Genomic DNA, 27,795 nt, shown 5'->3' on the forward strand with positions numbered 1-27,795 from the left:
GACTATTCTAACATACCTTTATGAAACTAAAAGAACATTATCTTCCAAGTGCCTTTTCTGCCACCTTGACTATCGTGTAACTATTTCAGAAGTAGGCAATACTTTATTTATTATTGCATTGTTTTTAATCGAACCATTGCAGAAGTTTTGCGTTTTGAGTACTTCCTACCTGGAGAATGTGTGTATCAAGAAGCTGAGAGCCTCCCAGTCCTGAAGCTTGACTAAGTTGATGTTCATATAAGATTGGAATAGGCTGTGTATTAGAAGTCTGCTGAAATGCCAAGCTTGACTGTGCCTTTGCAAGCTCCTGGTGTTGTACTGTTGGGAAGTTGTGTAAGGCTGTACCAGACAGAACTACTGGTGATGGCTGAGACAAACCACTCTGCATAAAAGCTTGCTGGGACCTGCAATAGATTGGAGCATTACGTATAAAAACAAAGAAATCGAAGAACACAAGTTATATCGTTTAAACAGAATGAGAAAACCCGATTGGCCAAATTTTTACTGGAAAAAGAGTTTGCTTTTTTTTTTTTAATTCTGCAGGCAGCAAAATAATAGATACTAAAGACCACATGAAAAATAACTGGGCTTTATTATTTATACCCTTGTACGCACCAAGGTAAAGCATTTTTTCATCATTTGACCAAACTAATATGTAGTAACTACTAGTTCTTAGTTCATGCACTGGAAGGTAGGTCAGTGTCAAAGTACCATGTCAGCAGTTCCACTTAGTCATAAAGCAAATTGCTTTTGTACTCTTGACTTCACAGATCTCCAAAGCCTGACCTTTGGTACTTAGAAGTTAAGTTACTGGATGTTGACAACTGTAGTTTCCAAATGAACGTTCCGGCTTCAAAATTGGAACACAGACACCAAAGCTTTTAATTTTAACTAGATATTCAATTGCTTTTTCACCACCATAGCAAAGTTGCAGCTTAAAAAGCAAAGACCAAAAACAGAACAGCAAAGCACTGCAACAGATAGCTTGTTTTAGTCCACCAGGAAGTATTTCTCCAAACTTCTCCCTTAGGTCAGCTGAATAGCCACCTTCACACCAGCAAATCAAGTAAGAGTTTAAGCAACTCTCAAAACTCTATCTCAAAGGACAGTGTTCTCCATGTAAAAATACCTTCACCAAGAACGTGGTTGATACATACCAGCATAACATGAGCCCTGTTAACCTGCTATGCCTACGACCTTGTGCTAGCCTGACAGAACATCCAGTTTAACTCCATTCTGTACCTTAAGTTACACATCATTCTTTTAATTGTACAGTTTTAATTATGAGCACTGGAAAAGAAGCTTTTCCAAACTGAATGCAAAGATTGTCTTCAAAGTAGACATATTCTCATGTATTTTATATATATGCATCTACCTACACAAAGATTTATTTATCATCTTTCTCTGTATCTTTAAAGATGTGGGAAAGGTATTAGTCCCCTCAAAGAGCACAACCTGAAACTCCATTAATACTGGGTTTATGTGCAACTAGATCAGGCAGAAGCATTTATTTAATCTGGACTGCATGCCAGACTGATTGTGTTTCTGCAGCTAGCCAACTGTTTGCAACCACTTCTGTCAGCTTTAGAAGGACAACCAACACTTGGTCTGATTCATCCAGTACAAAAAGCACTCAGAGTACATGGGACAGAGAGAGATTCAAGGTTAAAGGATCCAGGATACACATGTCAGATTCCTCTGCTGAGCCTACTTAGTTTGGCTTCAGCTTTCTATATCACAAGCAATAGGCTTTTCTATGTGCACATGCAAAACCTCCAATTATTTTCACAAGAAAACTGTCTCAAAGTGAAACTAACCAAGTTTGTCAGAATACCACTGAATAAATTCTGATTCTGATTCTACAAGGAAGCTTTAGAAGAGTTCACAGTCGAAAATTGAACGCTGGTTTATACACAGACAAATTCAATGCCATCTGAGATACATTGATCTTTTGTAGCAAACAGAAAATATTTATTGTAAAACGTGATCTGCTATCCTCTACCCATCTGGGGTTACCTATGGGGTTCAAATTAGCATTTCCAAGTGTTTCTAGACTCCAATGTTGGTTTGGTCCGAAAATAAACAAAATGCTGAATTAAAGGGTCAGACTTCCCCTCCCCCCAAACACTTTTTTTTTTTTAAGACTAATGTTGTTTTCAGCTTTTTAGCCTAGTTTCCTCAAGATACAAACATCATTCATAACTTTTAAACCCAGAATTTCACAGCTCCACCCGTACATGCAAACCAGCTAATCTGTGTACGGTGTTCTTAGACAGGTAAACAGATTAAAGATTTTGTGGAAGACAGAAAGATGAAGTAGATATTGAACACAGAATATACCTGCAAGAAAGCAAGTTCTATGAATTCTGACACCCAAAAAGCAAATAAATTCACGTACGCTACTTACCTATAAGGTTGTAAAGAGGAGTTGAACAATTCTTGGGCTTGTGACACAGCTGGTGCTGCTCCTAAACTCAGCTGAGCTTGATGTTGCCCTTGCAGAGGTGCATAGATGGGGATGGGGATCTGCTGAACTGAAGCAGGCTGCATAAAGAAGAAACAAACTGAATAAGCCTGTCTCAACATGATCATATATAAGCACCTTGTGAACATGCACTTTCACATTAAGTACACTGTGAGCGAAAGCTTTTATGACAATTGTTTTGAATCAAGAAGAGCAGGAGAGATTGAATACCGTCCACAGGCATCAGTATGATGCAGCAATAGTAGGCATGATTTCGTTTTTTTGCGGAATCTTCCCACTCTTGCCTCCATCTGCCAATTTGCAAAGCTGGGATAGAGGAGAAAGGAAGAAAAAAGAAATCCCCAATACCTGAGAAAGTCCTGGTTGAAAGCCTTGCTGTTGGGCCAAAGAAGGTGGTGCCAAACGTGCATGTTGCGTGTTGAACAGGTGACTTGTATCCATATAAAAAGCTGGAATTTGAGCTGCAGTACCTCAAGAAGAGAAATACAATTAGTATCAACTTCCAAGCATTCCCTTGCTAGACAGGTTTTCACCAAGAGTTAGAGATGCAGCCACTGTCAGTACTTCCCAGTACAACAACTACCAGAGTTTGAACACAACAGCTGGGTGCATAATAAGTGTGGTATTTTTTCTTTGGTATCAATTCACCCCTATCAGAATCTATCAGTCTTGCACACGCATCTTCAGTCCCGTGTTATTCTTCCGGGACAAAACAGATTCCAGCCAAAACAGGCACTTTGATGAAGGAAGGGAAAGAACATGCTCTACTGTAATGTAATTTAGGTTAATTATACGTAGGATTTCCTTTGAAGAAAAATGCCGTGACTATAAACTACTGTGGCACCTTACTAAAATCACCAGCAGTAAGTAATTCTTGGTCTTAAAACAGTGATTTAAAATCCTGAAACAGAAAAACGGTATATCAAAAACGTAGAAACTCACTTTCCTCAATAAGCTAACACAATATAGCATTATTTATATCACTTGCATAAGTAGATTAAGATAATTAGTGAATATTTGCTTATAAAATATTCTCCATCGTTCTGCCTTTACTACAGATAAATTCAGAATGAAATTCAATTCTCAAGCTTCAGAACTCCAAAGAAGCAGACACATGGTTTCTCAAACACCATTACCTGCTGCAGACTGAGAGACATAGACCTGGGGACTCTGCTGTTGCTGGGCAATGAGGGATGGCATGCAGCTCAGCTGGGAAAAGTGACTTGCAGAAGCTAGGCTGCTTGTCTGCAACTGCTGTGGTTTCACTTTACATATATTGGGAGGGTCCGAGGTGCTTGCAGTCTTTGTACTCAGTGAAGAGGTCGTGTATGTTCCAGCTCCTGGAAGGACAGAAGCAAGTGGTGTATCATCAACTAGCTGAAGACACTCCAAAGCCTCCTCTCTTTCAGAGTTTTGGTATAGCTATGCAAGCACAGCCACTTTTGGTAATGAAAACTGAAATCTACTTCAGCTGTTTCCATCACTGTAAGGTGGATAGAGTGGAGAGAACAATTCTATTAAGTTCACTACAGGAAGAGCTACAACAATATCATCTCTCCCTTCTCAAGCACAGGAGGACATGAAAATATCAAAGTAGTTATCTCAGTTAATAGTACTACAATGTACAGTGATTGTGTCTCTCAAGACCAAAAGCCTGGCTCCAAAGAGAGGTCTTTTTAAAGAACCTCACCTGAGGTTTTGACATACATTCTAATGTTCCTAGATGTGAAGACTTAATCAGATACAGCATCTTTAGGTTGCGGCAAATGACAAGGGTGGGAACTAGCACGGCTCACGAAGAGCAGTCGGGCATTTGCTCTCCCCTAAATGCAAGGGAGTCTTGGTATAAGCTGCTGAAGCCTCGACTCTAGAAGTAAATCTGCAAATGAAATTAACAGTGCAACTAGGTGGGTGACGTGTTTGCTGGAAGACGAACCTGTCTGCTGGAAGTGAGTGGCTGCCAGAACTAACACCTGTTCCAAAAAATCCTGCTTCCCCCTCTTCACTCAGTTAAACAAAATGAAACTAATATGTCAGCCAACAGAAGCTTACATCCTCTTTCAAGTCCTTATATGTAGCATAAGCAGAAAGATGTCTTCTCAGTATTCCTTTTAGCTGACTGAAGTGCAATAGGGGAAGGATCTCTTTGTTAATTAGAGGTATCCAGGAAGCTACTGTTCAGATCTGACATTTCACATCTGCGCAAAATTTGTCACCTTTGCATTAAACATTTCCATAGGGAAACTACGTGTTCCAAACTTCTTGGAACACGTAACAAAGAGCAACGTAACAGGACATCGCAATCTTGACAACCAGTACCTGATAGTGAAGTTGTTGGTGTAACTGAAGCCACAGGAATAGGAGGCATTGATGCACTAGAGAAAGAGCTGTAAGTACCACTGCTTGGCACAGCGTTGCTGCTGCTGCTGTTGCTGCTGCTGCCACCAGCTATGGGAGACGCTGCTGAGGTCACTGGTGAACTCTTCTCCCCCATGTTCGGGGAATTCTCCCACGCTTTGCGTGCAGACTCCATCTATTTAAAAAGAAAACAAGTTTCCTCATCTATTAGGAAGTTCAACCAGTCCAACAGCCCTCCTCTTTTAACAGTTGTTTTTAGTTCTAAAGGCAACTCAGGCTTCATGCGAGCCTCTTAAAAAATCACCATAATCGTGCAACTCTGTTCATGCAAAAAGCATACGGCCTGAAGTTGGAGCTTCTTATCTGTTCCAACTGCACACGTGCACAGATCATCTTAACACTGAGTACTCAAAAGAGAGTTCACTCACACTAACCTGGCTTATTTTTATTGGACACAGAGAGCAAACGACACGGGAAGCAAGAGAACGGTACAAAAGAATCCAAGTGTTTCCGTGAAGACTTTTTCTTATAAGTTAACTGGACCTTTTAAACAAAGTAGCTCCTTGCTTTCTTACTAAGTCATCCATTTTGAGTGACCGCCAAATCTAACACACATTTCGGAAAACCCAAGAGCAGTCAAGTGCAAATTTCCAAATCAACTGCTTTTCAAAATACGATCAAAGCTGACACAGCTTGTGCATACTGCTTTATGTTCAAGCTAAAGATGCTTCGCGCTCCTCTTTCTACAGAGAGTTTCGCTACTGTACAGCAAGTAAGTTGAAACTTCAACCTAAAATTTTTATACACAATTCTCTTCCACCAAAAGTGAGAAGAACTACTGTTTCATTGCAGTCGACAACAATCTTATCATTGCTAGAATAGGTTCGTAAGGCTCTATCTTTGAACTGAGACACTCCTGCGGGACTACTGAAAATACTTATGTTCAGATCGCATCCAGTAATTTAAACGCTTAAAGTCCACAGGCTTCTCTACAACTGAGGACAGCTGGAGGTTGAAATGGAGAGACTGTGTGCACAGCTGGATGCCAGAGGCTAAAAGCCCTCATCGATACGACCCTAAGCTTCTCAAGGCCAGATGCTCTATTTAAAGGTATTTGTAAAGGTTCAAATACATCCTCACCAGCCTTGCTGCCTGGATCAGAAGAGTGCCCTAACTGGGATTTGCAGCCTCTCAAAGTCACGCTTTCAACCACTCTGCTTTAAATGCATTAGGCACAGCCTGGACAGGCCAAAAAGAACCTGGATTATTTGGCTAGATGCTTCAAAAGTTATAAAAAGCAAAGCAGTACACAAAAATAGAGGCTAACACGACTGATACATGTTCATAAGGAAAGTAGCTAGAGCTCCGCATTCTTCAAGAGTAGAAGGGGAAGGACAGAAACTCTGTTGCACCTCAAATATTTGAAGATGGTGACTTATCTCTTTTCCTTTTTGAGACCATGATCATGCAGTTTCCCCATCACAACATTGTCCTCCTAACTGCTTCTGATTCTTGCATCTATGACAGAAGTCAAAATTTATAATAATCTGCTGGGAAGCATTTTGCATAAGGTGGAATACTGCACTGGAATTATGAGAAAATGAGATGTCTGAATGGAGAATGCATAGAAGCTTCTACTATGTTCATCAAAGTTCATGTCCTGAAGTAACTAGTGACAGCAAGAGCAGGAGTCTACAAAGTGAATTTTGTCTTCCAAACCTAGAGGCTACCAAGATTTCTCAAGTCATTCCATACCCAAACCAATTCACTACAAAGGGCATTTAACAGAGATTTGAGCCTTGCTTTTAGAGAGCTCCATAATCTGTGGATGGAAGAGAGACTGGTATTCTATAAGTACCAACACTGCACCATCTACAGACCAGATGTGAAAGACGAAGTAGCTCTAAATGGAGTGAGACTGAGGCAAGTGTTGTGGTTTTGCTTACTGCTCAGTTATGGGAAGACGAAAGCACAGGCTGAAGATCCTGGCTACTTGAGACTTCTTCTTAACTGTTCACCTGTTAGGGGCTTGACACTGAATTAACAGTCCAGTACTTACTACCTACAAACTTAACTGGACACAAATACCTACATGCATGCGCTTCTCTATGTCAAAGCTTAGGTGACTGACAAAAGAAATTCAGAAGATGCCAGATTCCAGACTCAGGTGACTACACAGGAATTTTAGGTTGAACTGAGAACACGGAAGTAGGCCAAACAGTTCAGTTTGAGATGGCTTTGGCTTCCTTCTGCTCAGCTCCTTAACCAGCAATAGCCATGTCAGATAAGTCCTTAGAGGATTATTGCCTCAGCAAAGATGTCTTTAGTAAAGTTGGTGCAAGGAAAAGAGTTCTCAATCTTTGTCAGAGGAGCACCTTTTGCACCTACACCCTTGCAGAATGATACGAAGTACTGGGAGCAGGTGTGGCTGGAGGAAGGAGGCAGAGCCTGGAGACTTAGTTCTAAGGGAGGGAAGGAAATGCTTTGTTTTCTGTTGCTCCTAAGGTACTTTTTTTTTTTTTTTTTAAAAGCAAGGATGATATGAAACAGGGTAAGAAAGAGCAGCTTTGCTCTGCCTGGGCCAGAAAGCCTTTTGTGGAAGCGATAGTCTCAGCATGCGCTTCGAAACAAGCTTGTTGCCTTCAGCATTTGGAAAAAAGATGCCGTGTTCCAGCGGCTGGAGCAGAGAACACGGAAACAAAGCTGTTTCCCAACATCCTTCCATTCGGATTTTAATCAGAGCGTACTTCAAGGTAGCCTCAAAACACGGATCTTCAACGTATTTTGTTACCACACACCCAAGATTTATCATCCACTGAGAAATGAATCAAATCACTGACACTAGAACTGCAGAACAAAATACATGAACAAACACTGCAGTCTGCTCTGCGGCCGAGCAGCGTCGTGTTCTTTGCACTATCATGTTGTAGTAACAGTCCTACCTGTATTATGTGTGGATTGATATCCAGTTGCTAGACAGAGACTGCTACTTCAGAAAAATGCTTTCAGGCGCCAGAAAGTCAGATTACGGTAATTTGTTACACGAGAATGCAACTGAAAATTGGATAGTTTTGTTAATTTACTTGTTCCTCTAAAGCCCTCTCCCCATTTTGCTGGCCCCATCTACGATGTTACCTTTTTTTTTTCTCCCCAGGAAAAAAGTGTTAACAAAAGAAAAGCAAAGACACAACCAGAGATCATTAATAACTACCATCCATACAGAATATGAGCAAGCAGCCGTCAAACCATGCCAGCAAGACCGAAGTCTCACCAGGACTGACAAATAACTTTCTCCAGTGTTAGTCCTGCATCCAATCCCTGGTTTCAGGTGTTTGTTTTTAAGTAACTTACAGAAACTAATTTCAAGCATCACTCAATACTAGTAGTAGTAACAATGTTTCTACTAGTTCAATCACCTGCAGTCACAATAGCAAAGCAGATCTAACACACCAAAAATACCAAAAACTTCTAAAGATACAGTAGCAAAACAGAGACTGATACTATGTTAGTGAGTTATACAATACACACCATCCCAAATCCATCAAAACGGCAAAACGCCACTCAAAATATTCTACACGTTTACTCTACACTGAAGAGCAGAAAACAAGAGAATATTTTAACAACAAAGCACGCTCTGACTAACTAATAGAACTGCCTTTCAGAGTCACCAACACTCCACCTACTTTGTATTTTTTTTAGAACTTTAGCCATCCAACTCAAAACAGCACCAAAATCTTACAGCTAAGAAAATCAAGCTTGGTTTACCCAAGCAACTCTCTGCAGCCTTTAATACCCAGCTAAGCAACTTGCTTTATGCCACATACTAAAAAACTAAGAAAAAAAATCAGTCAGATTCTGATGGTTTGTCATGAACACAATGGTACAATGCTAAAATGCTAGGATCCTTTTTCAGGGCAGTGGGAGCCAAGACTGGTTGATGCCAAGTGTTAATGCAAAATGGGGTTAGAGATTTAGAATTTAAATGCATCCTTTGATAGTCTTGTGTTTCAGCCATCCGTTTATATGCAGAAGCAGTTCAGCAGAGGAAACAAAGGAAGGCTCTAAAAAAAGGTTTACCAGCAAGTTCTCCATTAACTTTCCCCTGCATGCAAGAAAACAACCCTTAGAGGGATGTGGTACATACCTTGAGGGTGAGGTCGACGGTAGCGGGAGAAACTGGAGTTAGGCTGGAGCTCTGTTGTAGAGTCTCCCTCCTAGGGAGGGGAAGGGTGTGGGGCAGGGGCACCTGAAAGGCAGGCAACACACATCACATTCTAACTACGTCTATTATGAAAGCCCCAGAAAAAGCAAAGCTCAAGCTTTATTCAGTGAGCTACAACTTCATCAAGGCTTGAGCATTTGGCAGGGAGATTTTGATAAAATAAGGTGAAAGTATGGTAGGTGGGAAAAGGTCATTCAGCAGGTGCTGAGATGCTTCTCAACTCTCTTAAGAAAAAGAGGCTGAAGACTAGGGTTCTGAAGGGTCCGTGTCTTCTGCATAAACAAATACTGATTTTCTGCTTTGGGATATACTGTGAAGTACCATTTTACTTTACTGATACGCAAAAATTCTTCCCAAGCCAAGTTTGGCCCCTTCTGTACCAATACAGTACACGGGGTACAGTGACCTCTTGAGTTCTGAGATGCAGTTTCCGAAAAGAGGAAGCTATAAAACCTTCAGAGCCACAGGACCACGAAACAAACCAAAACGGATTTGCCATCCAGTCACCGAATTCAGGTATCTTCTCTTTCTAAAGATTAAAGATGTCAAACCTCGGGAAATAAAGTTGACAAAAGGCTATCTCTGTCTTTACTGAAGAAAATGCTGATGATTTCCTTGATACACTAAATAGAATGTACCAAAAATACTGCAGTGGCCAGTCTGCTCCTTTCTGACTAGTTCCTTCTCCATCTTTCTCCTCTCACAGACCACAGCTAATGGACTTCCACCTACTGATGAGATGAGGCTAATCCAAAAGATACAGATACTGAAGCCTTGAAGCAGGCAATACCACAGATCCTTTGAGGCCAGGAGCCCCTGTTTCCTGTGCTGCAAATCCAACTCCAACGTGCCACACTGAAGTATACACTAACACCATTTACACAAAAGAAGTCAGTTTTCTGCACTAACCACCAAAGCCACAAACCACACCACCAAAAATACAACAGAAGAGTAAGCTTAACCAATATTGCTTCACAACTGCATTAAAGGATGCTGCAGTAAGCTGAAAAGCGTTTCATGAGACATCAGCAAAAACCTGAGACACTACTGCATGAATTCTTCCCTCCCCCAACCAACAAGTGACTCAACTCTGAGCTAATTATACTTCTGCTACTCAAACAAAAATAACAAGATCCGTGTTTCCAACCCGGTATCCCAGCAAGCTCGAGACAAACTTGACTCCGCAACACAATCCAGCTGGTCTTCTCAATCAGTGCACCACACACACAGGATCACTAGCTTTGTGAGGACTGTAGATATTACATCTCTACTGAATAACTGAAATCCTGCTGCACGCTTTCAAAAGCCATTAAGCTGCTCCCCTTACACACAGTCACTGATTTCAGGCTACAGTTCAAAACTGCTTTCTTCTTAGAAGCCTTTCCTCAAACTCACCTACAGACTTTTGCACCAGGTTCAAGGCTCAGCTACTGCTGAGAGCGCATTCATTATACTTATCTTTGTATACTTTACAATTGTCCCTAGACACATTTTTACACTTTCTCTGCTCTGTCAGTCATTGAAAAATAAGGAAAGATTTCCAGAACAGATATTAATCGAAACAACTGTCCTTCAGAGTAAGATCACTGGGTAGTGCACAGCTAGTCAACATGAAGAAACTCTAGTGACTTGTTAACTGAAGGCAGTATTTTGTGCTTTAAGGAAGTGTGAGAAATTTTCTTGTCTTCAACGTCAAGTCGATTCACTGCAATAGACTTACGTTCGTCACCAAAGTCTCCTCCATTTTTGTACTGCTAGTAGCCACTGTGTTAGGATGAGAAGGTGTAGTGTAGTCTGTTACAGACTCCTGTGAAGAAAAATAATTCCATTAAAATATCTCCCTTACCTAAATCAGATTTTCAATTTCTTGGACAAAGGTCAGCCTTTCCACAGGAAGGAACCTCACCATTCAACAGAAGGTTAGAATTTTATCCCCCAAAGATTTCTTTTTTTCTCGGTAGGCATGTCCTTGTTCAGCAATCCTCGTTGCTGAACTGCTATTGAAGTCAAGAGAATGTGGGGGAGATTACAGTTTGCCTCATGACCTCACCAAGCATGACTTGAGACAAGTCAAAATACAGTCTTTAAAGTAAGGATACAGAGTGATGCCATGCCTGGGCATTAAACATACGGAACTGTGGTGGTACAGGCACTCCTTGGTCTCCCAAGATGCTTTAGCTATTTGTAGGCACTTTTAGTCCAGTTCATTCAATTCAAAAAATAAAAATGTATTAGCTGAAATCTTCCTGTAGCTTTAAACAAACAGGAATATCTTGGGTAAATCTGTAACAAGCAAGGTCTTCCAGATTAAAAAGAGAACCCAGGGTGCTATTTGACGGAACAATTTTCCTTAAGTCCTGTCTCAAACTCTAAGATAGTTTCTCGGGACAGTTAAAAGTTTGCCTCCTAATTTCTGCACTGGGCAGTGATTTCAAGAAAGAACAGGGGCGGAAGCGCAAGCCTATCCAAAGGCCTTCCTTCTAGTAGCTTATTTATCCTCATAGTTAGGTAGGCCATCACGTGCTCCATGAATCAAATCCACTTTCATGGATTTAACTGTAGCCACTGACTACTGCAGCTGTAGGTCTAAACTCCCTGCTGAAAATGTGTAATTGATGGCACTGCCAGCTCCCTAGAGAATGACCTATGCCAGCACCCTTCCTGTTCATCTTATCTCTGAACCAAAATTCAGCATTGTTTTTAGTCTTTGTCACTGGATACTTAAATCTGAGTGTATTCCAGACAAACAAGTGGTATAAGAACTGATATAAGACTGTTAGGTAAATAGTGTGACCATACACTCCTGAATTAGCCAAGATCCATTAATTCACCAGCAAATGCTGAAAGCCCAGAATAAGCTCTATCATTTTCACAGAACCAAACACCAAGAATTAAGTGAAGCATACATTAGCTGTTGACTAATGTTTGGATGTGCCAACACAATGCCTCTGAAGGCACTAAAGAGATTATACTTATTTAACGCAACCATACTCAACTAGTATGATGATAAACTATGAAAAAGTGTATATTGAATTCACTGCTCAAGTCTGTGCCAATATCTCCTAAAATATTAATTGAAGCATTAAGATACTAATCAGCAAGTAACAAAGAGCCATCCTTAAGGATAAGCTTATTTTGGTAAAAGACCAGGACAAAGAACAGACGTCTAAGGGCTAGGATGTGCACACATATATTTATGATGGAGACAGAAGGAACCTACTTCACTTGTTGAACTGGTGGGATATGAGATTATATGGCATTTCCCACAGCTTAAACTACCAAACTGCAATCGCTGCGTGCTGTTATTTAAATCCAGCAGGTAACCTTATAGTAGAACAAAGCAAGTGCACAAAGCAGCTTTAATCACAAGATCCTTCTAATGAAGCGTAACTGAAGGGCTTCCTGTTTTTTAAGATACTTTATCACATAAGACAAGAAGTTTTTAAAGTAACATTACCAAAATGTCTTCAAGGTTAGACCCAAGTTTTACAGGGTCTCAACACTAAAGTTCTTCACAAAAGAAATTATCTCAAAATTAATGCTATCTTCCCAACTTTGGATAATTTTGCAGCATAGAAATACTTCACTCCCAAGAGAATGTAAAACAAACAAGAAAAACCCTAACATATCTACTGTGGTGCCCTTAGAAGCGTGTGTGCAATACTCAACTGTTCTACAAGAATAAGCTACATGCTAAACATGCAGAAAAGACAGTGCTTTAGCTGTAAAAACAGCACTGCAGACATCATGGGTTGGTTAACCATCATCTTTCGTTTACTGATAGAAAAAAGTCCAGGAGTCTTTTACATATAGTTAACAATTAAAATGAATCTTCTGTACAACTGCTATACTGAATAAACCAGGTGAATACTTTATTATAATTATAAACTAGTAACTGTAATAATAGCATCAGCAGGAAGTTCTGAATTTATCTACAGGGTATTTATATCTGAACAAAAAACAAGTAAACTTTTTACAACTGTTTAATTTGCTCAAAAGGAAGAGCTCACAAAACCTGAAGTGACTTTATGAACAGAAGGATACAGCAGACCTCACAGCTGACCTAGCTACAAAGCACCAAGGGCCTACAAATAATTTGTTGAATGTTTGATTTATTCCTGATAGATGGAATTAATCCAAACCAGAGTGCTTGTCAGATAATGAACCATTTCAGAAATTATTTTGAAATAAAGCATGCCTCCTTTTTGACATCACCTCTGCAACATACAGCTTTTATCAATCATTTATCCAACATCTTTGCTGCCATATCGACTAGGTCCTGATCATTCCTGAAATTAGAATGCTTCAAAACTTTAATTGGAGATGCTCAAACGGAAGAAAGCTAAAGATGTCTTACCTGATTCAGAGACTTATGCAACAAATTGCCTTTACTCCAAAAATACTACAAAACCCCAGAGAAACAGCTGAAATTGCTTCAGAGCATCATGTTGATATGTTCCTGAGAAACAGCTCATTAGTATAAGGTGACTTACATTTACAGTTTGAGGCAGAACAGTCCTGTCTGATTACATACACATGCTCTTATTAAGGGGCTTGTTTTGGGATACTCTTACAAAGTCTCTGCTTCTGAAGACAGCTAGCTTGGCTTTCATAACCATTCAAATCAACAAACACACGAAACAAAGAGCGCCTTGCTGCAACCTGAGCAGCAGTCTCCCAATAAGGATGGTAGAGCATCCAAAGAGATCATTCTGGTTTGCTAACAATTAAACATCTGACATTCAAACAACAGACTAAAGATTGCTCTTTAATGAGGAGAGAAGCGAAGACGATGCTACAGACAAGAAAAAGCAGCTGCAATATAAATCAGCACAGGAACTCCAAGACTGGGACAGTATTTAAAACCATTTTAAAAGTACCAAGACCGGTTTATTTCTGTGAAATCCCGATGAAGTTTATCCTCCCTAATAAATCTGCAGGTTGTTGGCTCAACTTCCATAGAAGTTAATACAAAAAATGACCATTCGTTTCCTAGAAAACTTACTACCGATGCCCGTGGAACTCTGCATTACAACAGAATTCAGAAGCAAATCTGGAACTGTTGAGGCAGGTGTTTTAAGGCCTATTTACGTCATACATTAAATGCTTCTAATAGAAGCCACTTCAAGCAGTGAAGAAATTGCTGGAAATTGGCATGCCGAGCACAAACCTTCCATTTTCCTTTTAATTTGGTCTTCCCTTCAGAAGACAGAGGTTTGACGCTTCGAAGCTGTGGTGGTTCAAAGAACACAGGCAACCTGCTTTTAACTGGGGCCAGAAAGGCACAAAATCCAGGCTTCCCTTTTGAAGATCTCATTCTTTTAAAATACATTTATAGAGAGGACACAGTACTGATTTACCTCACCACAGCTACCACCAAGTTAGTGTAGTAATCAAAGATGCCTACTCTACAGGACTAGGAAAGGAGTTTCCTCTTGAGCACTAGTAACAGAAGTTGGAGAGACAGTGAGAAAGTACATAGCATACAAAGAATAGTCTCCTTAGCAAACACTTGAACAGGTTGATGTTTATGGCTCTGCACTTGTGACTCTGTGTACAAAAGAAGGGCACTTCATCCAGTTCTGGTGTCAACACAAATCCAGCACCTAAGAGAACAACTGCTAGGAAGGATGAGAAAACCCTGCACTGAATTTCCGTACATTTGTCATTCCGCTCAAAATCAAGTTCGCAGCTAATAGCTAGGAAGCATCCCTCCCTTAACATTTGCTCTGCAACAAGATTTCATCTGAACAGCATCTTCAGCTTGTACAACAGCTTGACAAATACCTGCTAAGACTCCTCCCCCCCAACCCCAACGGCAGGCTTAAACGTAGAAACTGATCTGCATTTCAGATCCTTCAGCTATTAGTGAAACTTCTGCAGAGGAATGGTTTTCCTAAGTGTTGTCAGAATGTTTCTGCTTAAGATTAGGAAGAGACAGATTGAGAAAGCATACAACAAACTTGAGTCTAAACTCACAAAACTGCTTTGCAAGCTTTCCTATTACCAAGGCAGCTGTAACAATTGAACTAGCACCTATTCAATCCCGCACGACTTCTCTCCGTTTAAGAACGCTCGCAGTTCTTGCTTTAAACATGTAACGGACTGAAGACAGCCCCCACATAGGCCATTACACAAACAGGAGTCTGTCCATGGATGTTTTTCTACAACTCAGTGCTTTCAGTGCATAACAGCCAAGAACTGAGCTACAGAACAGTGAAGGCTGACAGTAAGTGACCATCTCACTGGAAGGCAGGGGAGTTCCATGCTGACAACTACGATGAGTCCTGAATTCTGCAAGAGGATGCGCCCTGACTCCATCCCAAGCCTGACACACAGAACCTTTATGTAAACTGATTGAGCCTTATCCAATGCTTTAGCATTTTCCTAGTTTAGAGATTTATTTTTTTCCCCCTTCAACAGAACACTTAACTCACAGCTTCAGGACATCCATGCTCTCAACCAACCACTGGGCACATTTCTTTTCTGTAGCTCTCTGCTGAAAGGCAAGCTCTCATCTTGCGTATACCAGAAACACACTCAAGACACGAGATCACACAATCTGCCTGTAGCAGGCTCTAGTGCCACTCCCCAGGGAAAATTAAAGCTCGGGACAGTTTTCATGCTTTTAAGGCAGCTGAGGACTTTAAAACTTTCCAAGCTGATCTCTGTAAGGATTGTGACAGCACATCTCCATACCACTTCCAGAGAACTATTTACGTTCAAGCAGTAATTATTTGTTTCAAATCTGCTAATCAGTAGGCTCTACTGTCCAGATAACTACAACCAGCAGGCAATCAAACGTTAATTACATCATTGCAGTCTTATTTTACATATAGTGCTCTGCAGTATTTCAACATTTTTCTTACCTTTGTGCTTGTTCCGAACTCTGGAGCAGACACAGATATCATTGTTCCTATTTCCGTACTCAGTTCACTTGTTGCTTTGGTTTCCTTTGCAGTGACAGGTTCTGGACTTCTCACAGAGGTGGGAGATGACTTCTCCTGTCCCTCAGGCTCTCCCTGCTGGGCATCCTTCACCTTCCTGTTCTTTAAAGAACGCTCTTTCCCAATAGGACCAGGCTTATACTCTTTGTTTTCTACTGGACTCAAGTCTGGAAGCTAAGTTAGCGTTAACTTGTCAGTCACGTCTTCCCCCCACATCTTGCCCATAAAACAATATTTTAACATGCTTAGAACAACTTTGTTTAAATCTAACAAAGCTTTCCTCAAAGCTAAGTATTTTCTAATACATAAATCAATCAAGACTAAATTAGTGCTAAATATGCCAAATGCATCCACTCTGGACAACAGGAATTTAAACACTGTTGTCAAGCAAGACATATTATTATATAAAGTACAACTAAAATAAGACCTAATTAAAACCTACAGCAGAAAACCATTTTGACTTTTCTTACAAGTACAGAAAAGTAAGGAAGCCACAAGACTTCACGTATATACAGGTTGTTCCTGTTTTCAGGGAATTCTGATTTTACAGGGTTCCAGGAGACTAGAAAAGGACTCCCTTCATTTGTTGACATCTCAGCGTTGGCAGCATTTTTTCCTGGTGACTGAGCACTAAAGGGATATCCAGAAAAAAAACCCAACAAAAGAAACACCCACATTCAAGCACTGCCTTATATTGTAGAGACTATGGCTCCAGTAGCTGCCATAATTCAATAGTTCCTTTTTGTACAGCTGAATTAAAGAATGAAGGGCCTCAGGGAACACGAATGTTCTGTTTAAAGAGGCATATCCTTCCTGGCTCAGCCACCTTACTACAGACCAGCACAAAAATTCTTTAAAGGTAGTCTATGAAATCCTATTGCTTAAGCTTCGATAGTGGAAAACCAGAAGCTGATGGTATGTCTCTACAAACACAAACCACCTGTTTCAGAAATAGATGAAGACCCTTTGGGCTTTGAGGAGGGCTGCAGTTTTCCCAAGTATTTAGTACCTTTGCAAGGCCAGTACAGACCGGAAAGTGTCTTTAGAGGGAAGGAAGAAAATACCTTAGAATCGAGAGCCTAAGCTTGCAATGCAGCAATCAAGATCATCAGACCCACCTCACCCCAAATACCTTTTCCTCTAACAATTAACAGAAGAAATTCCTCCAGACACTTTAATATCACGCCCTGAGAGGTAAACTGCTTTGTTTCTAGTACAGTCCTCTCACGTTGCCTGTAGACATCGAACAAGCTAATATCTAGGCTTCGTAATGCACACCATCACGATGGGAGGTGTGTAGAATTTTTTTCCCCGCCCCTCCTCTCCATCAGGAGGGTTAAAGGATTGCAACTTCATTCAGAAAAGCTAGTCAAAATGGTCATCTCCAGTGAGTTTACTATTTAGTTGCATGTTTGTCTTTCAACAAAACCTTGAAGAGTCTTAACAGTTAAAACCAAGCAGGAAAAAAAGCCAACTCTCTACACATAAAATTTACAGTTTTAGGGGGAATTGCGTATCCAGGTGATTTCACAGGGGGAGTTCTAGGCGTGACAATGGTTTCTGAATGTGCTGTGTTATTACAGCTCACCAGCACGATTAGCTACTGTACATTTCTCTGTTGTAAGGGTTTTATGTTTTGCAATGAAAATCATCAGCTGCAGTAGAGCCACTAAGTGCCTCATTAAATTCACTCTGCATATAACTACACTTTCAGATTTAGAGTTTTTTTTTTTTTTTTAGAAAAAAGGAAGCACTTGGTCTTCTAGAAAGACGAAAAGGGCTTTATGTACATCAGCACCACTGCCAAATCTCAGACAAGACGGCAGACAGAAACAACTGGTTTAGGAACTCATAAGCAAAGTTTATCTGTCAGAGCCACCCCTTCCTTCGAGTAAGGAGCTGGTGCTGAGTGCTAGCAATGCAGAGATAAGTACACACTGGAGGAGAAAACAACAGGAAAGTAAGTCTCATTAACCTGAAAGATCACTGAGTGTAATCTAAATGACAGGAGGAAGAAGTATTGCTCCTTGTGAGAGGCAACAAAGGAAACACACACTGATGATGGTTAACTGGAGCCCCTAAGTCTCTGGAGAAGAATGAGAAACAATTTAAGTTTGATTACCTATCCGCTCTTCCCAGATTATTACAAAAAAATTAATTATCTAGACGTCCGTGCTTCTGAGACTTCTTATCAGTGTGCTCTAACATTCTTCCCTTTCCTCCGAACATTTATTTCCCTGCAACTTGATGTATTACTTGGTAATCTGAGGTACAAAACTGAACAAGGCACCATGTGTCAATGGGTGCAGATGGTGGCGTGGGGGAGAGGCAGACATGGTGGCAGGAAGAACTGAAATTGGAGGTGTAAGACAGAAATAGCCTGCCTCAAGACAACCTGAGCAAAATAAGCACAGGTGTACACCAAAAACTCAAAACAAAAACACCCTACCAAATCCATACTCTCCCAGCAAAGCTAACAGATTCATAATCCCATCTCTGCTGCAGCTACATCTGTTGCTCCAAACAGTCAGCGGATGAACTCAGCTGCATTAGAATGCTGTGTACTTACAATTACTTCTTTAAGTGAATTCCCCATCCTCTCTCCAAGAACCATTTGTTTATTATTTTAGGAAATACAAACGTGGAATGCAATTTTTATAGGTCTCGTCCTATTTAAATTAGCATTTTATTTTTAAAATCAACTATTTGTAACTTCTTTTTTGACTGAATTTCTTTGCTTTTTAAGTTTAAAAAGCATGATGTTTTACCTTTTGTGCTTTGATGGGTCCAGCCCGAGGCTGCTTCTGTCTTTGCTCTTTTGGTTCTGGTAGCTTGTCAGTCGACTTCTCAGAAAGTACAGGGCCAACTTCATTATCACTACCACTGGAAGCTGGGGCTCCAAACTGAATAGTTTCTATACCAAGCTCAACTCCACCTTCTTGCCCAGGCTTTGTTCCCTATTTAAAAAGCAAGCATTTAACACATTTCAAAAGACTTACATCAGTACATTACCACCAGTTAATGAAAGAGCATAAAGTATACTAAAAGTTGAAGATGACAAGTATACTTTCACCTTCTGCCAGCAAATGCATTATTTGCGACTGCAATAAATTTGCAAGTAGTAAACAACATATGACAGCGTACTGCTTTATCCTCAGCTTCCTACTGCATATAAGAGCTTGGGGGGGGGGGGGGGGGGGGAGTAAAAGAGCGAAGAAATACATAAACGAGATCAAGAAAAAGATCCGGTACAGAAAAGGAAATACAATATAAAAAAGTCTAGATTCAAGTTCATATCATTCTTCTGAAACTTCAAAATTAACATTCAAGAACAACAATTAAAGACTAAAAAAGATTTATAGATCTCCTTATGCCTTCCAAAATGGTGTCATGAGAATAAAGACAATCTAACAGTTTCAAAACAATGAAGTCAAGAAGGCCAAAAAAGCTTAAGAGAACTAAACCACATGATTTTAAGTAAAATATTTAGGGCTATGCAAAGTCCAGGGGATAAGTAGAACACCATGGTTAGAAAGCATTTACTTCTTATTCTGTCCATCTACCACTTACCATAACTCTGCTTTAAGCAGAGACACAAAAGAAGTCTGGTTCCTTGGAGATACCCTGTTTCTGTCAGCATTACTAAGCTGGAATGTCAGCATTCACAGACAAACTAGGCAGTATTTTAACTTAAAAATATGCATTGAACAGCAGCTATCAATAAATTCTGTGAAATGTGAGATTTGATTCACAGTTTTTCTGTTCTGCAATCAATAAAAGCATTAGCCTGTGTCTTTCTGTACTACCTCTCTACTTCATGAAATTTTTCACACACTAGTTGAAGTATGGCCACACCTGAATAAAGGACAATCTGTATCCAATCTTCACGTTAATCAATTTGAGTAAGCTTCATAAATAGCTATTCTTATTCTCCCTTCATCCTTACCTCTGGAGATGTAGCTGATCCAAAAGACGTCAAAGGTTTGTTCCAAGCACTCACTGAAGGCGGCTGAGGTGGACTAATAGGTCCCACTGACAAGTAAGAAAAGAGTTAAAACCAAATCATCACCCAAAAAACCTAAGTTGCTCAATGCACTGACTAAAGTTACCAACTGAGGAAAATTAGTCCATAGATGTGTTGATTAACCAAGTTCTGATTCAGAAGTTGTTAGCCTATCCAGGAGTTAGCAATATGATTCCTATTTAGCTGTTTTTAAGTGGGTTGATCATCACATTTGGAAGCTTGACCAAGCCTAGCAAAACACAGATTTCTGAAGGGAGTGATATCCTTATTTTTTGTAAATAAAGAATATGATAACAACAGAAAATACTGAGTGATGTCACACTACAGAAGTCTCTTTGAAGGGGTATTCATAGGTTACAGTATTACACTGTTGCCCTCTATTCCCTGTGCAAAATACACTTCCATGTACAAACACAAGAGATGAGAATCAGCATTTTCTAACTACAATACTTGCCCCCCCCCAACCCAAAAAAAAAAAGAATCCAGAAGACACTACTTACATTTTTTGGAGATTTCATTCAGGACTGCTGTAGGAGGCACCTTGTTTTCCCATAGTTCAGTTCCTAGACCATTGTGAGCCTGGGTGTTCTGCAAAACTTTGCCTGACACTGTGTATTCTGTGCTGGCTGTTGTCCCTCCTGCAGTCTGATTTTGAGGCTGAACAGAAGCTGGTGGCTGACCTGGAGTTGGTGCTGCACACGGAGTTTGTGCCTGAGCTTGTGCCTGCTGTGCAGCTGCAGCTGCTGCCTGTTGCTGCTGCTTTTTGGCAAACCTGGGTGGGAGTTTGGAATTTTGACCTCGACCTTTTTCACTCGATCCTTTTTTGGTCCAAACCTGCAAGTGGAAGCCAATTTTCACTCTTGCAGCTGGTAGCCCAAACAGTAAGTACTGAATCCTAAGACGTCCAAGTGAAAATTAGTTTAATCTACTAATTCTTAACAATGCAAAATTAATACGACTATCTAGTTACATTTAAGTGGTGAAAATATAGCTTCTTGAAACCAAGATACTGCACACCTCATAACATTCCCAGTATTGCAAGGAGCTCTTTCCCATCACAAATGCCTGCTACAAATGCTGTGTCTTGTACCTGCACTGTTTGTTCCTCCTTCTTTCTGCGCTCTTCGTCTTGCAAGCGTTTCTGTTGTTTCTTAGACACCACTTCAGTGAAACCATCATCATTCAAGTTAGACTGGGAGTCTTCAACTACTGTCACTTCAGGGTGATCATCAATGATCACAACACCTATTGAAAGAGGAAAGATACAGATGTTGCTGTTTTAACAGCTTCACGTGCAGTGCATGATAAAATACATCAAGTGAGAACTGCTTTAGGTAGAAGCAGTTTCTCCATAAGCAGATACAGATGATGGCCTTGATAAAAGCTAAAGCTTTGCTTACTAAGTACATTGCAAGTGAACTAGAAGGGAATATTTACTAAGTGAAAACGTTAACTAAATATGGCAAAAGTAGCAATACTAAAATATACAATTACTCATGCATTTCAAAAAGTCATCTTCTTTTGTACATTTTCAAACATCTAGCAATATATCCAGCAAAGCTGCAGGGTTACAAATTCTTGTTAGCATGGCATCTTATCAATACATACTTGCATAATTATTAAGATCAAATTGAGACAAAGCATCCACTTTTTCCTTTGGCTTCTTTGGACCAGCTTTAGGTTCCTCTCTCTTTTTGCCACTTGCATCCTTGGTGCTCTTCTGTCCTGCTCCGTTAACACCTCCTTCTTCCTGATGCAAAGAGTTGCTGTTGCTGGGATCAGTACCAGGCACGCTTGCTGTCTGGTCTTCAAATGGCCTATATTAGAAAAAACATTATATTAGGAAAATTAATTACCATCCAAAGAGCATAGGAAGGAAGGAACGAACAAAATGCAAATCACATTATAGGGTCGAGAGTGTTTAATGTGCAACTTCTTGGTAGGCTTCAGACATTTACTTTCAACTCCTCAGTGAGCAGAAATTAAGCAGAGCAAAAGCTGTTTTGGTGACATATCCAACGCACTGCTGTCAGAAGTATTCATAGGAAAAAAAAGGGGAAGATTTTAAGACGAACTCTGCCTCACTCTATGTAGTTAGACACACCAAAATGCAGCAGGTTTGCAGTTCAAAACTCTAGTAAAGCCTTCTGCAGAGAAACAAACAAACAAGCACACACAAAAATGGAAGCTTACAGTATGCAATGTTTCATAGGCTCCCTTGCCAGAAGCTCTCTGCAGCCATCAGAGTCAGAGACTTGAAGCATTCTGGCTTTGCTGTGGAACCTGGAAAACCCAGCCTTTGTTTCAAAATCATATTTAACTGACTAGTTAATCAAAGAAAGTCTCAGTATTTTTAATTCAGAGATTAGAGCACTGATTTCAAGTTTTAAAGTCCAGGCAAAATGTGAACTTAATATATGGCAACCTACAAGAACAAGAAAGTTAAAGAATCAATGAAGAAATGGCTTGCTCTGCTTCCCACCTATTGGACTACTGTGTTCTATGGCTACAAAACAGTGGGAAAACAGTAACATTAGATAATTATCAAGTTCTAATCAAATTTCAAGTATAGAGAAACAAAATTTATTCTCAATGGCAAGCATGTCTCAGCATGCTTTTGTTAGATGATTGACCTAAAAATACAACAGGCCAAATGGAAGGCAGCAACCTATGTATTAAACTGCAAAAGCGTTCACATTAACCCTTCAGCTTGCATCCAGATCTTGGGAAACACCACGACTGAGAAAATACGTTACTTCTTTTTTTTTTTTAATTAAGCTTTTAACACTGTGCATACATGTAAGAACACTCTGCACTTCAGTCAGTTTTCTGGATTCTACACACAAACCAAAAAACAGAAAGCACAGAGATATGGGTGCACGTGGTTATCTTGCACTTGTCTACCAGTTACTACAAATCTGAAACAATTATAAATGACTCTGAACCACAACAGAACGACGCATGACCACAGCTACGCTGCTTCCTCACCGAAGCTGGTACTCACCCTCTTTTTCCACTTCTGGGTGGAGGACCACTCCGCCTGTCACTCCTAGGCCCTGAGAAGGTCCTCCCTGGTTTAGCAGGTCCACTGTTGCCACGTCTGTTTTGACGGTCTATTCCAGGCCGCTGACTAGAGAAACTTCTCTTGGCTATTTCCCTTTTCGGAGCTCCAGTGTTTTCTCCTGCTTTTGCAGCCACCTGCGCTGCTACATCTGCTGTTTTCTTCTCATCCCTCTCACGCCTCTCATTGAAATCGCTGCTTTCCGAGGCCGTTTCCCACTCCTCATTTGCCTGGTCTGAAGAATTCTGGTTGGACAAGTCTGGCGTCTTACTTCCTGAAACATCCAGAGCAGCGTTGGAGGGCTCAGTAACTGCATTAGGGACTGCAGCAGTAGTTGATGAGCTGGTTACTGCCTCATTTATCTTCGATGCAGCCTCTCTCTCTTTTAGGCGCCTGAAGCGTGGTGGCTTATCCTGCCTTGGAGGCCGAGCAGGCCTTTGTCTTCGTGGTCTCTCTCTAGTTGGATCAAACTTCCTCTCGAATTTTGGAGGTCTTTTGTCAACCGGTATAGGTCCGTAATGCTCATTTCTCCTTGGAGGTTCCCCATCTTCTGGTTTAATGATCTCTGTTTGTCTGGGGTTCCACTGATTGTCTCTGTAGGCTGGTCTCCTTATTGTGGATGGTCGTGGAGGACGCCCACCGGGATCCCTTCCACCACGTCTATACATTCCCCCTCTGCCCCGTCTAGAAGGCTCTCCTTTAGGAAGAAACCCTGGTTTAGGTTTATTCTCATCATCTCTTATATATGTTTTCTCCAGAGATCTACTGTCCACTCTGATATTGTTTTCAGGTTTGAATGACAGCGGCTTTGTAGGTTTCTTGCCATCAGTTCTCTCCTCTCTTTTTGGGTGCTTGCCTTTGATGAGACTATCCTTATCCGAAAGCAGAGTGTCGCTTGCACTTTCGTGAACTTCGCTGTCAGAATCAGTCTCTGAACCATGCTGTCGCCGTCGTTTTGGAATTACTTCAAAGTCTGAACTCTCACTGCGAGTTTCACTCTCTTCTCTTTGCCTAACAGGCCCAGAAGGCACATGGTCTGTTCTAGGCTTAGTATCTCTGTAGTGTGGATACTCCCTATTATGGCCCCTACTGCCCCGACCACGTCCTCCGTAAGAACCCCTGTAGCTACGACCTCTAGAATAATACTCCCCACGACCTCTGCCTCTGTATCCCTGATCTGGGAACCAGTCTCTGTCCCTAGCTTCTTTCCAGTATGTCCTAGGTGGTAAGCCAGGCTCTCTTTTTACTGGTCTGGTTTCTAAGCGTGGTTTCTCTACAGTCTCCTTGTTAACTACTTTCTCTGTCTGCTTTTCCTCTTTCACTGTGGTAACTGGCTGCTGTGCTTGTGGCTGCTGCTGTGCTTGTGGCTGAGCCGGTGGTTGCTGCAGTACCGCAGGGGGAAGCTGTGGAACAGCAGGCTGTGCAGCTGGTAGCTGCTGCGAGACTGGAGGAGGGGGTGGCTGAACTGGAACTTTAGCTGCAGTCTCAGTCTGACTGCTCTCTGGGCTTGCTGGTGTTGGAGCAGCATCTTGGACCATCTTCTTAGCCAAAGGAGCACTGCTAGAGGTGGATGTCTCTGGCTCAGTCTGAGGCACTGGCACTTGAGGTGCTTCCTTTTTGTCGCTTTTTTCAGACTTGGTTGGTTTTTCACTAGCTATTTTTTCTCCTTCCTTCTCTTTTCTTTGTTCACGCTCTTCTCTCTGCTCACGCTCCTCTTTCATATCTCTAAGCACAGGTTTTTTAATAGGACCCGATCTTCTTATTGGTCTATCACTGCCTTCCTCTCTCCTGCCATAACCAGGCCTAGGACCCCATCTTGTTTCAGACTTAGGTTTAAAAGTTTTTTCAGGTTTAGGTCCTTCGGATGTTCTATTATTGATCAAAACTTCTTTTTTGGGCTTAATCTCAATTCTCTCAATTGTCTCCTTCGACTCAACAGGCCTGCTACTTATTTTAGGGATATTTGCTGTTGTCTCATTCCTCTGTTCTTCTGATTTCAGAGAATGACTTGAGCCATGGGAAATGCTTCTCTTTAATGAAGAGTGACTTTCCCCCACAGGCATGTGTTCTTCCGCAGAGCTGCGTGAAATATTCTCATCAATTCCTTCAAAATTAACTTTAGTGTTAGATGTGTCAGTTTGGAGAGGCTGGGCATCTTCCAAAGGCCTGCTTGGGAACTTTTGTACTTCCACCTCTCCTGGTTCTCTGAAAAAGTCTGTCTTTGGATGAGAGTCCAGCTGGTTGTGTTCTACAGGATAAGGTGCAGCAGGAACAGCAACTCGTTCTTGCTCCAAGTGTGCCTCAGATCTAAGAAACAACGATTATGAACATTACCGGGGGGATAAAGTTCTCATTCATAAATACTTACTTAAATGATTTTCTGTTCGTATGAAGGATTTCTGTCAGATCCAGGAAACAACGTATCAATTTTCACAGTGGCTGCTAGTTTTAGAGGGATCCATTTTTTGCCACTCTGGTTAAAAATTCAGTGCCAGATGTACAGTTGGCTTTAGGAACCTATTAATATTAATGGCTATATATGCATTTTAGACGGAACCTCCATGTTAGCAGGCTATTGGCAAGTATGATACTACAGGAAAAAAAAACGGGGGGGGGGAGGGGGCGTACAACAAAGATGCCCAAGGCAAAAGCCCAAGGCAACCATCTTGGTTTATACCACTTGCACTTAACACATCATTTTTGAAACTGATATATGCCAGGCAGAAGCTCACTAATATGGGGAAGACGGAGAGCAGACAAAGGACAGCAACACTGCAGCAGCATTCTATAAAACTGAAAATTCGCAGAATTACAGCAATCATCATTCATCAAGTCAGGTTAAGGATCCTAAACAATGGGTAAATTGTTATTCTATGCCCTATTAAGTGGCAGGCATGTCTTGTTTTATACAAGAGTGCCAAGTACATTCCTTCTAGCCACAACTCCTTTTAAAGTTTTGTGTGAAAAGCAGCAATAACTTGGCCTGAATTTACAGTTTAAACCATGTTTTACAAAACAAATTACACAGCCAAATGCATAAGCAGGTGTGGCTCAGTAGTGACAGACGAGAGTATATAGCTCAGGCTTACCTCAAATTGTCAGGCTCTTCTAACACTTTGGGAGGAGAACTAGCTCGCTGAGGTTCTGCATGGGGGTACGGATCTGACCCCCACATTATGCGGGGCTCTGACAAAGGAACAGCATGCTCTCTTGCTGAGCGAGCTATATGTTCGAATGAATCTGAACTAGCTGCTGATCCTTCCAGCTGGTCTCTTCTCATCAGTGGTTTGGGAGGCATAATTCCTGTTACAAGTTTAAGTCCAACAACTGAATTAGCAAAGAGACTTAACTCATGAAACACAAAGCATATCAGGAGGTCCTGAAAAGCACTATTCTGTCCTCCTATTTTTCCTCTGCACCTTCTCTTATTGGAACCCAATGTCTATTCACTGTCAACTGATCTCAGAATGATTAAGTCATACTCACCACCAGTGCCCTCTACACCAACAAAAGCAAAAGCTGCCTGTTTCCATCACAATGGAGAGAACCAGGCCTGTAGACCTGTAGACTTCAGAATGAAGATTACGCTCTAAGATACGAATGGCAGAAGGCAAGATGAATGTACATACAGGTGGTTCTTGGTACTCTATTAAGACTCCAGGTCCCATTTTGTTAACATTTTTAAAACAGTATTATGGTTTTAATCATTTTTGTTTAGGTTACCATTTCCTCCATTCAATCCTTACATTCCTTTCAAGAGATGCATTCCCTCATGCCCTGCTCCTTCTGACTCAGTGGTCTCTCCACTACATTATTTGCCAGTCTGGTGTTATTTATGCACATTAGTTTTCCTAATCACAAATCAGACAGCCATTCTGAAAGCTTAAAAGGACTTTTCAGTGTCAAGAATTTCAAAATAGGAATTTAGCAAGACTCCAGAAATGCAAGCACGTAAGATAAAAATAACTTTTTTTTTTTTAAAAATTTGAAATAATTCAAGTAACACCAAAAGCTAACATATCATGAAAGATGAACAGTAAATATACTGTTTTTATAGCATAACAATGTAACTCATACCAACTATAATATCCGTAAGCAAGTAAGGCTTATCCTGACATTTTGAATACAGCCATCAGTAATTTGCCTGTGACACAGGAGAAAGCTCTGATTTTACTTTGTAGTCAAGATATACATTGATGCATGACTAGTCTCAATCTGCCAGAATCATTAAAATCTACTTTGTCTCCAATGATGCTTCATTTTTTTTTTAATAAAGCTCATTTACCATATATAACATGGTTAAGAAAAGACATCTATTTCAAACCCAAAAGCTCAACGGGTCAGAAGAGCTGCCAGATTTTACCTGGATGAATAGGAGGCATATCCATTGCAGGCCTTCCTGACATCATTCGAGGGTCCATGTAAGACTGCATCATAAGCCACCGTGGATCAAAACCCATTGAAGCTAAATGCTGCGGATGTGGTTGCATTGGTTGGTAAAGAGGTCTATGCTGGGGAGGAGGGACAGGGCCACTAGAAGGCTGAGAAGGAGCAGACTGTGGAATTACACCTTGCTGCTGTTGCTGCCACTGCTGCTGTTTCATTTGCTCCTGAATAATAGAAAATCACATTACAGGACTTTATGTTAAGATGAAGACTTGAGCAGAATTAAAATAACCCTCAGAAACAAGGGGTGCA

General features: G+C 40.8%; 1 protein-coding gene across 1 annotated transcript in view; it reads right to left on the minus strand.

Moving 5' to 3' along the window:
- The window catches only part of PRRC2C (proline rich coiled-coil 2C), a 51,771-nt gene that overhangs the window by 10,235 nt on the left and 13,741 nt on the right, over window positions 1-27,795 (minus strand). Inside the window, exons 13-28 of the mRNA XM_021405075.1 lie at window positions 27,461-27,707; window positions 26,187-26,400; window positions 23,041-25,404; window positions 21,645-21,853; window positions 21,127-21,281; window positions 20,537-20,870; window positions 19,959-20,044; window positions 18,781-18,969; window positions 15,935-16,186; window positions 10,786-10,872; window positions 8,988-9,089; window positions 4,805-5,018; window positions 3,622-3,825; window positions 2,834-2,946; window positions 2,408-2,544; window positions 170-404 (exon numbers count right to left, since the gene is read on the minus strand). Of these exons, the coding sequence (XP_021260750.1) occupies window positions 170-404; window positions 2,408-2,544; window positions 2,834-2,946; window positions 3,622-3,825; window positions 4,805-5,018; window positions 8,988-9,089; window positions 10,786-10,872; window positions 15,935-16,186; window positions 18,781-18,969; window positions 19,959-20,044; window positions 20,537-20,870; window positions 21,127-21,281; window positions 21,645-21,853; window positions 23,041-25,404; window positions 26,187-26,400; window positions 27,461-27,707 (5,142 nt within the window). The remainder of the gene's footprint in view (window positions 1-169; window positions 405-2,407; window positions 2,545-2,833; window positions 2,947-3,621; window positions 3,826-4,804; window positions 5,019-8,987; window positions 9,090-10,785; window positions 10,873-15,934; window positions 16,187-18,780; window positions 18,970-19,958; window positions 20,045-20,536; window positions 20,871-21,126; window positions 21,282-21,644; window positions 21,854-23,040; window positions 25,405-26,186; window positions 26,401-27,460; window positions 27,708-27,795) is intronic.

This window comes from Numida meleagris, chromosome 7 (assembly GCF_002078875.1).
Source record: "Numida meleagris isolate 19003 breed g44 Domestic line chromosome 7, NumMel1.0, whole genome shotgun sequence".
Lineage (NCBI taxonomy): Eukaryota > Metazoa > Chordata > Aves > Galliformes > Numididae > Numida > Numida meleagris.